This window comes from Lagopus leucura, unplaced genomic scaffold (genome assembly GCF_019238085.1).
Source record: "Lagopus leucura isolate 7727_CA_CO unplaced genomic scaffold, USGS_WTPT01 Super-Scaffold_100036, whole genome shotgun sequence".
Lineage (NCBI taxonomy): Eukaryota > Metazoa > Chordata > Aves > Galliformes > Phasianidae > Lagopus > Lagopus leucura.
In genome coordinates this window covers 1,229,088-1,243,998 of record NW_024962285.1, presented here as the reverse complement: position 1 = coordinate 1,243,998, position 14,911 = coordinate 1,229,088, and the positions used below count along the sequence as shown (strand labels likewise).

The window sequence follows — 14,911 nt, the reverse complement described above, 5'->3', positions numbered from 1 at the left end:
AATTAGCTGCACGTCAGAGATACCAGATTAATAATAATCTTATTGTGAGTGAAGCTTGTATGTGGTGTGCAGTATAATATATAAATCAGTTCTGCAACTTGTTCTTTATAACATTAGAGTACAAAACAATGTTATTAGACTGGCAATAATGGGAAGTCACTGGAACTCCAATTTTCCTCAGGAAGCCTGGTTGGGATTTTCCTCACCATCTACCACTGCTGTCCGTGGCACTAGTATTGGAAAGGCTTTAGGGAGAATGCTACATATTTATCTTCCTGGTGCTCTAAGTAAGGCACCATTGGGGACACCTTTCCAATCAAACGTATGCTACAGCATGTTTGCATGCCTTTGAGTTGACCACTGCAGCTAGGACTATGGAGTGTAAATGAAAGCCGTGATGATGCTTGGAAGAAATCACTCTTGCATGTGCAGTGCTGTGCCTTTGCATAATACATACTGCTGCATGCTGCCCTGGCCCAAGGCAGACTTGCACCTTGAAGTTGACTCAGGCTGTGAAAAGGACCTGGAAACAAGTAGGTCTCATGAAAAGAGCTATACAGTTATCTTCTGTCATATGTAGAGAAACAGAAGTAAAGTTCAGACAGGGATCAGAGCAGCAGTAAAACCCAGCTCTTCTGGTTCTGATGTCAAGACTGCTGAGCTGGTAAGAAAATAGAAATGTGTGATGCTAAAAGAGGCCTTTCTGCTACAACCTGTGCTGTTTGCACAGAAATACATGCAAGAATCTTCAGAAATCAAGTTCTAGCTTTTAAATTCAAAATAAGAATTGTGTATTTTTCCCCTTTCTCTTGGTAGATTTGAACATCCAAGCCTTCTTCAAGAGCCAAGAGGGGCAAGAGCCTCATCCCTGTCAGCATTAAAGTTGTAAGGATCTGTGAAACTGAATGCCACAGACTATTTCTGATGGGGTGGACAGAGCAACTGATGGCACTGAAAGTTCTCAGTTCATTAATAGCTTCTGAGGAATATACAGTTAAATAGTGGTGACATGTTTCAGAGGCATCATTATCCTCATAGAATAAAACCTCAATAAAACCTCCCTTTTTAGTGAAGACTTGTCTATTCACAAGTGTATTTCTGCCCTACACTTAATGCGGAGAACTTATTTTCTATCTCCTCCTTGTTTCAGCTGGATGCAAGCTGGCAAGGGAAACATTGAGGGTAGAAAGTAGAAGTTAAGAGCTAAATCAGAATTTTACTTTTGTGTAATTACACTGAGAGCAGAGGAATCTGGAAAAAATTTGCTTTAATTTCTCCTCTGCATTTTGCACCCCAGGGGCCAGGCTTCTGCAGCGAGGCAAAAAGCCAGCAGCAGGCACTGGAATCCCCAGTGGAGATGGGCTTGCTTCATTAGCTCCTTCCAAGAACTGAAGGTGCTGAGCAGATGTTAGGCCATCCTAACACACATCTATGGGGCTGGCTCAGGAAAGCTAAGGCTTCTTGTACCTGTACTTGCCACTGACAGCATCACTGCTAGAGGACAACAGCTTCATTTCACCAAGAAACCTCATTTTGTGGGGGCTCTTGAGGGTCTGCTGCCTCTTACGGTATCTGCTAGTCACAGAATTTTAGAATCATAGAATTTTAGAATCTTAGAAATACTGAATTATAGAATTGTTTAGGTTTGGAAGGGACCTTAAAGATCACCCAGTTCCAACTGCTCTGCTGTGGGCAAGGTTGCCAGTCCTGTTGGATGATAAGGCCACATAGAGACCGCCTGCTCCATGCCAGCTCCCCACTGCTTCAGAACAAAACCAATGAGGAAAAACCTAATAGGCTGCACATATTAATAAACGATGGCTTACCTATTCATAAGCCTGATGTCTTGGGAAGATTTAAAACAAAGCCCTGAGCTCCAGCTTTTTAATTTTCAAACAATGCTGTCTCCTACTGTGCATGCTTCAACTCCACATCTTGGTACCAATTGGCAAAACTGAAAAAATGGGAAAAGCTGACATGGGAAGGGGTGACACAAGAGTTGGTGACAGCAAGAGCCTGCTGGCTGGTGAGGCTGGGCCCGTATTGAGGCTGCAGATGGAGGAGCTTCTTTTGGAAATGCTGGGTGGTGTCACTGCCAAAAATTTTGAAGGCTGTCTCATATGAGATGAGTCCAGGAAGGGAGTACAGTCAATGGGCACAGGAATCAAAAGTGTGGACGAGTTTCTCATTCCTGGCCTATTTTAATTCAGATCTGAAGCCAGAGTCTGGTAAGGAATATAAAAAACAGATTAATGAAACCTCAGAATTTCAGCTTAGATTAAAATAATACTGTTCAAACATACTCTGGGGAAGAAGGCTTGACAATAGTGAGGATGCCAGCATAGCGTAAGTGTAGCACAATGCAACATGCTGGCATGTGGTAATTTTAAGAGACAGAAGTATCTTCTCTTAATCTATCTGAAATGCAAATGCAAAGCCTGCTTTCCCTCTTTGCTCTGTTTTCCTGACAGCCGCTGCCAGGATCCAGCCACCAACTTGTCACCACAAAACTATGTCGGTACGTTGGCAGTGCTGAGGCGTCGGTCTCAACCTTTGTGTGCATGTGTGTGAGTTTGCCTTCCACACACAGTCTGCAGGCCAATGTCTGGTTTCTCAGACTGACTCAGTCCTGTTGATAGCCAGCAGGAAGGGAGCCAAGGTTTTGCTCTGAGAACAGGGTGCCTGGCATTCTGCAGCAGGGTTCTGATACTGTGCAGGTCAGTGACAAGCTTTGGTTGTCAGAAAACACACAGGGGTGGTTTAAATAGAACCTTTCCTAACCCTGAGCTTTCCTAAGCTCAGTTCTGTGGAACAGACAAGAACCCCATTTTCACTGTTTAGGTGATCTGTCTCATCAGAACTTCAGGCTATGCTTAGCTCAGAGTGCCTTCAGGATTCCCTGCAGTGAGTGGGGACTACAGATTGTTTGCTGCACTCTTTTCTAGAGAAATAAATATAGCAATCTATTTTATGGAAATGGGATGCAATTCACGCCTTATTGAGCTGTACTGGGTTTTGCTCTTTTAAAAGTCATGGTGAAAACAACAGCCGTCTTACTGACATTTGAAAAATAACAGGGATATTTTCCCTTCTCCTTTTGTAGCTACTGAACGCAGTAAACTAGAATACTTCCCTCTTGCTTGCAAGGTCTTCTAGCAGCTTCTTGCTCCTTCCTACACCCCCTCTTCTCTCTAGTTTTCCTAATATCTTAGTACATTCTTCACCAGTATAGGAAAATATTCTGGAAACAAAAATCATAATGAAGAGGGTGGGGGAGGAAGTAAATAATTGAATTACGTTTTGTTTCATTTTAAGCTGCTTTATTTAACAAAACTCCACAGGCTACGTCATGGCCAACTAAGGCACCTCACAGAATTCATCCCACCAGGGTGCTCTCTGTTAACCTTCTGGCGTGAACTTTCAGAAACAAAATCAGCACGCATCTCCAATAACACAATATTCTTGGTACCAACAGTGTTGTACAGAATCACAGAATGGCCAGGGTTGGAAGGCAACTCAAGGATCATGAATCTCCAACCCCCCTGCCACATGCAGGGCCACCAACCTCCTCATTTAATACTAGAACAGGCTGCCCAGGGCCCCATCCAACCTGGCCTTGAACACCTCCAGGGACGGAGCATCACGTCTCACTCTGATAAATCTTCCCCAGTTCCAGTTTTGGAGAACAGTTCCACACCCATTCCTTCATAGCAGCAATGTGCTTGGTGCTCACACAGCCATCCAGCAGATACTCCATTAGTCGATCTGCACCAGATGAGGTGGAGTGCAAACCTCTTTGGTGTGCACCCATCACCTGCAACAAGCACTGCAGCTAATGGGGAGATAGGATGATCATGGAGTGAGCACCATGCACTTAAATAAGAGCTCACAAAATGTGTTTAAACCTATGTTTGAATCACAGAATCACAAAATTGTAGAGGTTGGAAGGGAACTCTAGAGATCATAGAGCCCAACCCCCAATACTTTGCAGAGTTGCTGTAGGGAAGGAAAGAGCATCAAATGTGACTGCATTTCAGGGTGGATGTGGCCTGATCCCAACTCCAGCCACAGCCTGCACCAGTCATGCCCTGACCTTTGCTGGGTACAGCCTGTAGCTGAATTCCTCCCTGGGGCAAGGCTTGACAGCAAAACATGAGAAGGGTATTGAAGGGATTTAATTGCATAACTCGCAAGCCTCAGAAGGAGTTGCCCATGTAAGTTCTCAGTGCATTGTGGGAGTATAGGTGTCTCAACATGTGTGATAGGGTATTTCAAAACCAACTGTAGTAATATAAGCAGTAAAGCGCAGACCTTTGTGAAAGCCAACAACAGCAACAGAAAAGGAAGTTCTGCATAAAAACAAAAGGCCAAAAGTGAACAAATAAGCTATATGTCAGATGCCATTCAACAGATTATTTAAGCCAAGCTGGAAGATTGAAAGAGCATCCTGGTTTAAGCTGGTGTTGCATTTCCCATAGCTGTGAGCCCACCCTGACAACTATTTATGAACACCACTCACTTGGGATACTGCAGTAAAACTTTGCTTTTGGCCACAGAGATTACCAGGGTTTTGCAATATTCTGCGAGTCTTTGGTACAACAAAGGACCTCTTTCACAGAGGCAGAGCTAAGCAAGAAGTCACTTTGATATGCCATCACGAGGGAAGGAGCCTGGTACCAGAGAGGCAATGGGACCAGGACATGGGGATGCCTGAAGTCACATTCTGCAAATGGAATGGAGCTGAAGGAAGAAAGCAGCCATCGGAGAGGTAAAACATCAGTCTGGAAGGCACACCAGAGGGCAAGCACATGAGAAACAGAGGTCATGCAAGGAGTCTCAGTGTCTGCAAACTGTGCCAGTGCGTTGGGAGCAATGTGTGTACTACCCCAGGCAGCGCATGTAATTGGCAAATTCAGTTTTGTTCCCTTGGGCATGGAGCCAACTGCTGTTCTGAAGTTGTGGAAAGCAGGGAGTAAGTGGGAAAGTGGGGTTTCCATGCTGCTTATAGACCCGGTTTTGCTGACAATAGGGGAAGTTCATGTTGGGTATTAGGGAAAATTTTGTCTCAGAAAGAGTGGTCAGACACTGGAACAGGCTGCCCAGGGAAATGTTGGAGTCATTGTCCCTGGAGGTGTACAAGAAACAAATAGATGTGATGCTGAAGGACATGGTTAGTGAGCACAGTGAGGATGCATTGAGGTTTGCACCAGATGATTTTAGTGGCCTTTTTCAACTGCAATGATTCTATGGTCCTATGATTCTATGATTCAGTGAAACAAGGTGACCTCCAGATTGTCTCTCCCATGACAATGGAGATTGCCTGTCCGTCAGCAGGTGGTTGTGAAGCCACTGGTTCTGCTGCACAGCACACTTCTCCAACAGGGCAGTCCTGTGCCTGCTGTGCTATGGCACCCAGTGGGATGGGGCTGGGAGGGAGCGGCTCTTCAGCCTAAGTGAGAGAGGAGTGAAGGAGTTGCCAATTGAAGAATGTAAAACCAATGCTGTAGCTAAAAACAAAGATGATGCTGCAAAAATCACTGTGCTGGTCTCCTTCTTTCCCCTCCTGCCTCCTTCCCTACCTATTACACAGCCTGGATTTCCAGCAAGGCGGCTTTTACTTGCAGCTCTGTCACTTGACAGAGATGGATTCTCACACGTGCCATGCACAGCCACCTTCCTTTCCCCTGACATGTGCTCTTCACTCCTTGCAGCTCTGTGCCCTGTTACTACTGACAGCCATGCTTACTCCCTCTCCACTGCCCCTCGGCGCTCCCTCCCCAGCCCCACCAGGCTGCTGCATCCCCGCAGACCCACTGCCTGCCTGTGCGGGAGGTGCAGCAGCACTGCTCCCCTGCTGCAGTCCTGCGGGTCTGTGCGCACCGCAGATGTCAAGCTCCTGCCGCGACCCAGCGCTCCATAGGAGGAGCAAATGAGCTGAGACGTCAAGGCAAAAAATTATAGCCATGCGAGCTCTCCCTGTGCTCAGCTGCTGCGAGAGTGCATACATGGCTTGTGTGACAGCAACAGCGCACAGAAGCTGCAGTGAAATGCAGTTAGTAATACAGCTGGGAGACAGACAGCGAGGCAGGCACTGGTCCAGCAACTGAAATGATCCTACCGTGAGCCAGCCCGCAGCGCCTTCAAAAGTGGCTGACTACTGCACAGGAGCTCGTCCTTCTTTGCAATTACTCCAGTTCCCCCGGGTGACTGCAGTGTGTGCTTCGCTTCACTCTTGTTGCTTTTTGTTTGGTTGTGTTGGCACGGGCTTTTTTTTCCTGCTGCCTCCTTCTCTCCTCCCGTGTCCTTTTCTCCAGGATGGCGGAAGCAGAGTTGCACAGGGAGAGGCTCCAAGCCATAGCAGTAAGTCAGCTTTGCATTACTTGCTCTTTTGTCTGCTGCCGAGGGAGCCGCAGGAAGGGGGCAATGGGCAGCAGGGTCGCCGCCAAGTTGTGCACTGAGTTCTTCATCGGAGAGCGGTGGTTACTGCCTCCCTGCAGGGTTTGGCTGGGGAAGGGGCTCCGGTGAAGCTCTCTGAGCTGACACGTGCGGGAGGGAAACGCGAGCGCACAGCGGCATGCTTGGAAGATTGATGATGGAGAAGAAAAGAGGGAAGAAGTGGGGAGGAGGGGAGATTGCGGGAGAAAATCCGTGCTCTGCTGAAAAGGGTGTATTCACACAGCTGGAGCTGAGCTGAGCTGATTAAGAAGTTAAACATAATGGATCTACTGCAGGGCGGTTTCTGCTGCAGGAAGCGGTTCTGGTGTTACTAATTCTTAATACCATCAAGTACAAGCGTTGTGTTATCAGAATCGTGTAATTACGTGTTGGATAAGCTGTCGTCCCAGCTCCATAGCTGAATGCATGCTTTTAGGCAAATCGTCTGCAGTTTCGTCCTGCCAGGGGAGAGGTCTGAGCAGCGTTTTGCCCCATTTTAGCCAAAACTTTCATTTCCATATCTCACGCCGTCACTCGTAATGAGGAACCGCTGCAGACTGTGGGCAAGGATGCCCCTGGGGGCCGGGCCCGGCTGTGGGTAACCATATCCCTCGGCATGCAGGCACTGCCAACTCATCGCCCGGCTCACCGTGGGGCAGCCCCACGTAGCCCACATCACCCGGTCCCGCGGTTCCCGGTTGGCACGAGAGGGCTGCGGCATGCGGCACATCCCGCGTGAGCTGCGGCCATCCATCTCCTGCCACCTCTCCTGCGATCAACAGATGCTACGTGCTGCAGCCGGTAGAGAGCACGGGTGTCCTTTGTAGCTGGAGGCATGGCTGCTGCTGCCGCTACTGCGGTGCTGCTCCGCGCTGTTTGCTCTGCGTGCTCTGCTCTGCTGATGAGCCCATGGAGATGTAAAATAACCAGTTATAAATCAGACAGTTGCGTTTTCTTCTTACCTCTCTGAAATATTCGCTGGAAAAACACCAAATGCTTATCGTGTGCTCCGGGGAAGGGGGGGGTGAGGGGGGAATACTGTAAGTGTTTAATATTCAAGCAGCAGGAAGTAGGTAAATTTTTTAGGCTGTTTCAAAGTTCTATGGCATTGCCAGTTCCCCAAATGAAAGCACTGGGATTGCTCCGGAGCTAACCCTTGTCACTGCCTCAGGTTCTGGGCTCCTGCAGCAATAAATAAGGGAGAGCTGTGCTGCATAGCAGCTCAGCATATTGCTGCTGTGCATGTTTCTGGAAAACTTCCATCTCCAAATTGAAAAAATAAATAAAAAAAAGGTTTACATTACTGCTGCTTTTCCTGCCTGCATAGCAGTCAGCACCCACTGCCACACCACAAGACATCCCTACGTGTTGCAGCAGAGTAAGTCAGACGCTCTTCTTCTTGGTGCTTTGCATTTCACGCCACTGAGGCCATTGTAGAGATATAATTATTGTCTGGTGTGTTATAGCTTCTTGGAGTAGGCTTAGGCTGCTAGGAAAGGACCCTGAGAACCTGGATCTTCGTTTTCTCTGTAAATTTCCTTTATGGTTTCTATTTCTATAGCACCTGCTAGGCTGATTGCAAGTAAAATGTGGTATATGTGGTGATATGTGCAATGAATTAAATTGAAAGAATTCAACTTCAGCATCAAAAACATTCTTTCTTATTTCAATCTGAGCATGGGTCTATTAGGTGGCTTATGGCCTACACATCGCAGAGCAGCAGGTTTTCCATGCAAGATAATGAGGTGACTTTTCTCCTGCACTTGGGTGGTCACAGGTGTTATTCAAAACACAGATAAGGTTATTTCCAGAGTAAGCTTTGCTGCATCCAGATGAGCCATGTGACATGAGTTTGGTATTTCTTTTCTGCCGCTTGGTTGGCAAAAATAAGGTCAGTCATCATAAGCTGCATGTCTTTTCTCTAGAACAAGAGAAAGCTGGCACTGGTGTTCCCTCTAGAGTTATCAGTGGAAAAACAATCTACACAAGCTGCAGTATTTCATTCAGGTGAGCAAATGCTTGCATCAGTGCTCTGCAATGAATGCTGAACATACAGAGAGAAAAGCTCCTACCACAGTGCTTGGACTGCTGAACACTGCTGCCTGTAGACATTTGCTTGACTTCACAATTGCCATGGCAGATGGGTTTGTCAGGAAGAGAAGAATAAATTTTAAATGCCCACCACTGAATACTTAAAGAAAGCAAAATCTAGATATGGAAATGTGAATATTTAGACCAGAAGGCTGACAACTTCCAAAGAGTTGGTTTTGCTCTTTCTTACCCTAACTGCTAACAGTTATAGTGTATGCCATTCTGGCACACGGACAAGTGCCATGGGAAGTGGAAAAGAGGGATCTGTCAGGATATTAATCTGAACACTGGTGAACACAGGCCAGCCACTTATTTTGCCAGCAGTGAGTGCTTAACCTCTCTGTGCATTCATTTTTGGTCTGTAAACCGTGAGCTTTGCCAGTGTCTTGGAGAGCTGTTTGAGGTACACGCAGGACTGTGGAGAGCTTGGATGCTATGGTTAATTTATCAGGGGAGGAAACAGCTAAATAAGCCTTTAAAAATAGAAAATGTGGTTTTGGAAAAGAAAAAGAGAGAAAGAGAGGGAATCTTTAAAGAGATAAGTTGCTAAAGCCACTGCACATGTTTAAGCTCTGATTTTCAGACCCTGCTAGTTTTGATTGCAGTCCAGTATGGAAAGTGGAGAGATGCAAAACAGCCACTGGGAATTGGAGCTCAGGTCTCTGTTTAGGAAAAACGCAGAAGTACTGTGTTCTGGGAAGGACCTTGATGGCCAGGAGTGGTTGGCTTTCTGATCCCTCTTTCATCAGAGGCCACCTCCAATCTCCCACCTGGGCACCATGTAGTGGCAAATCCTTCTGTCATGCCCCAGCATCCTTACCACCTGTTTTTGAGCCTATCTTCAACCTCAGCATCAGTTGAGTGCCTACAGTAGGCAAGCAATAGGTTCCAACAAGAAGCTGAAAGCCTTCTTGTCAATTAGCTTCTGCAGCACGCTTCAGTGTGCTCTTCTGCTGAAGACAGGGCAGTGGGTTAAATTTTGAGTGGAAAAGGTGACATTTTTTTCACTTAAAAAAAATATGTCTGTATTAAGTAGCTCAAAAGTTTGGCATGTGAGTGGTGCTGGAGGAAGTCTGCTCAGTGGCCAGTAGATTCAGGGGACAGGTGAGCCAAGTGGTTGTTATAATTCAGACAAGTAAAATGCATGGCCCTGCAGTTTACACTACAGCCCCATTCTCTCTGACTGCAGATATCACTATCAGACAGTGGCCTAATTATAGGCAAGCATTTACACAATGTAAATATTTTCCATAGCTTACATAGCACTCATAAACCTGGGAAGTTGAAGGCACTGAATGTGTGTATCAGTGCATTCAAGGTACAAATGTCTGTATGATGCAGCATGTGTATGAATTAAAGGTAATCACTGGGAGACTAAACACCAAGGAGAAAGCCTTCACTAGGGCAACTATCAGCACAGGAGCTAGAAGTGGCATTCAGGTTAGGACTCCACACAGACTCCAGACACAAGGAGGAAATTGCTAAAATGTACTGATTTCTTAGCAAGTAAACCCACTAGTAATAGTGCTCTGCCTTTACCAATGCCCAGCTCTACCAGCAAGTGAAATATTAAAGAAAAGTTGTTGCTGACATCCAGGTAGCTGTGTCAAAGATAACTCTTGTCAGTAAAGACTGTTCTTCTCCATCTGTGCAATTACAAGTTTGTTGAACTGAATATAATGTGCTGAAATGTCATCAGATGTTTGATTTAGTACTGCAGTACTCTGTTGTTTAAAAATAGCACTCTCTGGACATGTGGGGTACACCTTAGATGGATTAAGGGCTGACTAGCTGACAGGTCTTCCAAAGTTGTTGCTAATGAGGGAGACGACTGACGAGGAGTCTTGCTCCTTAGACTGAAGGCAGAAAGCTGACTATTTCTATCTGAATGGATGTTGTGGTGAGATGGGGCTTGGCCTTTTCCCCTGGGTAACAGTGATGGGAAGAGAGGAAAGGGGCTGAGGCTGCACCAGCAGAGGTTCAGTTTGAGTTTAAGGAAAAACTCCTTCTTCAAAGCAGTGGTCAGACACTGGAATGTTCTGCCCAGGGAAGTGGTGGGTCACCATCCCTGAAGTTGTTCAAGAAAAGTGTAGATGTGGTACTGAGGGACATGGTTAGTGGACGTGGTAGGAATGGGTTAACAGTTGAACCAGATGATCTTTGAAGTCTTTTCCAACATTGATGACTCTGTGATTCCATGATTCGTGAACCCAATTTTCCAGGCTTCAACATGTTCTCTATCCATAGTCTGACATAAAAACAAAATCAAGATTATCATGTGATGATAGCACACAGAATGTGAAGGAGCAAGTAATGGTGAAAAGTTGCCCTTCAGAACAAGTTGGATTGTTTGGGAAATGGAATCCTCTTTAAATGAATTCCTTCACACCTGTGCACAGCGGGCGTAAAGGCGGAATGATGCAGGACTGCATCAAGTGCAGGAGGGCGTGGAAAAGGGAGTGGGAGGTACTGTGGGAGATCATTCAGAGGGAATGAAAACAGAATCGTTGTTCAGCCACCAAGATTAGCTTCACACCATTGAAACCAACCCTGGGGCAGACTTAGATGCCTTCCAAAAAGAAGGCTGGTACTCATACCTACAAAATTGCAACAGTTTTTCAACAGCTCTTTGGGAATAGCAATAGAAATGATTTTCTGGAAAGGTAGTATCAGTATAGTTATGGTATCACCTCCACTGGTAACCCAAACGACCTATTTTCCTGGTCTGGAACCTCAGCGACTACAGTGGCATAGAATCATATAATTGCAGAGAATGATATCATTTGATATCAATAAATTTGAGCAGTCTTATTGACAGAATAACAAATATCCTGTCTTTGTTGTTTCTTTTTTCCCTACTCACCTGCAAAATTAAAAGTCCTGACTAGTAGAACTTCTGTCTGAATTTATATTAACCTAAAACTTCTCCACAATTTGTATATGTTATGCCAGAGGCATAACATGAAAATTGAAATTCCTGGTGTTGAAGATCAAATGGAAAAATGTGGCAAATTCATTTAATCAGTAGCGTATATTTGCAGCAATCACTTAATAATCTAGTTTCTTGTGCCTTCAGAAAGTGATGTTTTAGTCTTTAAATTAAGCACACCATCAAATGCATTTGAATTCAGTTATTTTCAGTCCTGTAGAAAAGCATGCAGAAAGATTAAGAAGGTCAGGCCTTTTCTGCACGGAAAATAAGTGAGTAAGATGAGCAAGTGAGTAAATAAGTGAGCTGCAAATTACTGGAAGCTGGCAGAGCAATAGAGAGTTTTACATGTGTTTGTTATGCTCTTGATATCTTGGGTTTTGACACTGTCCAAAATAAAATAATGGATTGGATGGTCTGACCCAGGGTAATCATCCTATGTAGCTACTGTAGCACACTCCTGGAACTTAATGTGCTTTCCAGAGTTTCAGTGCTAAAAAAACACCTTCCAGAGTTTACTTGAATATAACTGATAAGTAATTTAATCATTTTCCCCTTATTATTCTCTTACTGTCCCATCTGCAATTCTATTTACTGTTCAGATTAATCACAGTTGTTACTCTGCCATCTTGTTCTCTAGAAGGCTTTACATCAGAGTATCTGATGTATGGACATGGTTTAGTGGGAGCTATTGGGAATAGGTGAACGGTTGGACATCCAGTCCAACTTTTAGGTCTTTTCCAACCTTGGTGATTCTATGATTCTATGAAACAAACGAACAAAAAAAACATTCCTATTTCTATAGCTGTAGCTATACATTGAAGGACACATGCAAATTTTGAACTCTCAGCTGAGAAAAAGCACAGAATCATAGAATTGTAGAACCAAAGAATTGCTCAGGTTGGAAAAGACCTTCAAGATCATCAAGTCCAACCACAACCTAACCATACTACTCTAACAACCCTCCGCTAAATCATGTCCCTGAGCACCACATCCAAACAGTTTTTAAACACATCCAGGGATGGTGACTCAGTCGCCTCCGTGGGGAGCCTACTCCAGTGCTTAACAACCCTTTATGCAGGAGGACTAGTGAGGCCTCGACAGACCTATTGAGAACTGTACAGTGAGGAAGACCTGGTGAGGTTAGGAGAGTGCCAGGAGGCTGCATCCTGCTGCGCCTGTTTCCAGGAGTGTGTTTAGTAAGAGCAAACTAGATTATCATGAACTAAATCGAAATGAGGTCTATCTTGTGAGCACAATATGACCCTGTGAGGTTCCTGTATACCTCAGTGGAAGGCAGTGTGGGAGAGGAAGAGTTAAGTTTGCATTTGCTGCAATATCTCAAGAGAGCTTTCCCTGCACATAGACCTGCAGTCCTGCCCTGGATTGCAGCGATATCATGAGTCAGCTTCACAGGAGACCTTCCTCAGAGCACTTGTATCTTGTCTTGACTTCTGGAACTTGTGAAACAGAAGGAAATGGTGTACAGTGCTCAAAATGGTATAACCTTTGCTCACTCTATGCCAAAAGCCAGAGAGAAACTTCTATAATGTCTGAAAACTGAACGTCTCAGGTTCTATCTGAGTTGTTGCTTTAGAAATGTTTACATGACAGCAAGAGAAGCGGAAATAAGACAAAAAATATTGCTGTCAAGATATCAGTGAAACTTGGAACAAATAGAAACCAGAAACAAACATGCTCTTGAGAAATTTCTAGACAGTCTCCAGACTTACCCAAAATCAACTGTTTAAATTTAGAACAGTTTCCACAGCACATTCCTAGCCCTTAACACATCACCAACATCTCTTGAGCACAGACAAGGAGCTGAGATGCTGGATTTCATTTTGTGCCTTTCAAACAAAGTTTCCCAAAATGAGTCTGAAACAAAATGTTTGTGTTAATTGGGGTGGAGGGTGAGAGCGGGGAGGGGGGAGGGAGAGAATAGAGTGGTTTTGGTTGAATTTGTGCATGTGTGTGTGTGTATGCATGTGTGTTTGGTGTTTTTTGGTTTTTTTTTTGTTTGTTTGTTTTTACATAAGTCTCTGTTAAAGTAAAATAGTTGAGAAAGATTTACATTTTTGGAAAATATTGTACAAAGCCAATCTGGACTGTAATTTAACAGAGATGTCACATGCTGTGGTCAGAGTGAAGTAGGCATTTGTTTGAAGTCACAGATGAAACACTGGAGCTTACGTGCAGTGTAGAATTGATGTGATTGCAGTGCCATGGGTCTGAGATGATGCACACATGATGCTCAGTCTCTTTTTATAGAATCATAGAATCACTCAGGTTGGAAATGACCTTAAAGATCATCAAGTCCAACCATGACCTAACCCTACTACCCTAACTTTAACAACCCTCCACTACGTCATGTCCCTGAGCACCACATCCAAACGGTTTTTAAACACATCCAAGAATGGTGACTCAACCACCTCCCTGGGGAGCCTCTTCCACTGCTTTAACAACCCTTTCTGTTAAGAAGTGTTTCCTGATATCCAACCTAAACTTACCCTGGCACAACCTGAGGCCATTTCCCCTCGTCCTATCACCTGTCACCAGTAAGAAGAGACCAACCCCTCTCTCACAGCAATCATCTCTCAGGTATTTGAAGAGAGCAGTAAGGTCTCTCCTCAGCCTCCTTTTCCCCAGACTAAACAGACCCAGTTCCTGTTCCCAGTCTCTCCTTGTAGGGCATATTTGCCAATGAAAACACTCTTACTCTTGCAGGAATCCACTCCTTGTATCTAACTTTCGCTTTACAAAGAGTTTTACTCTTGTAGAGAGTGAAATGCAAACTTCCATTGACCAAATTCTTGTGAAATGCATTAACTGCAGAGATGGCCAGTCTGTATCATTCATTCATTCAGGAAAGCACAAACCAGTGCACACTCAGTAACCAATGAGCACTCATTGGAATAGTATTATTGAGGTTCTTTGTGCACGGATCTCAAGGAACTTTGCAAAAATTCCAGAGTAATTTTTTACCTCTGGGAAAAAGGAAGCCCAGACAATGGATTTGCTTGTCTGCTTCACTAGCAGAATCAGCAAAGCCATGGCTGCAATCCCATGCTTCCTTATTTGGGTAACATAACACTGAAATATGGTCTCAAATCTTGCCATCTCCCCATTGGCATATGAGCACATGCTGTGTGTGCTCCAGATCAATGGCATCTTTCAGCAGTTGGATTTGGGAGCATGAGGATGCTACTCCTGCCCTGATCCTATATTTGTTTTGGAGTAGAAAAGTCTTTTCTGCCGCAAATTCTGGGCTGTGCTTCTAAGGGTTAACAGTGATCACTAAGTCCAGTGACAGTGAAATGGTATAGGCTTTTGGCAGTGACACTCCAGACTTACGTAGCTCCTGACATACAGATGCTTTTTGTTACTTAGCCACAAGGTATGATGCCGGAGGTGTGTAAATTTTATTCCTCTTTACCAACAAAAACAATCAATCTC

General features: G+C 44.8%; 1 protein-coding gene across 1 annotated transcript in view; it reads left to right on the top strand.

Annotated features, from left to right (window-relative positions):
* Positions 1-5,973: 5,973 nt before the first annotated feature.
* Positions 5,974-14,911, top strand: part of PALM2AKAP2 (PALM2 and AKAP2 fusion) — a 250,912-nt gene continuing 241,974 nt past the window's right edge. Inside the window, exon 1 of the mRNA XM_042882819.1 lies at positions 5,974-6,360. Coding sequence (XP_042738753.1) covers positions 6,316-6,360 — 45 coding nt within the window. The 5' untranslated portion in view covers positions 5,974-6,315. The remainder of the gene's footprint in view (positions 6,361-14,911) is intronic.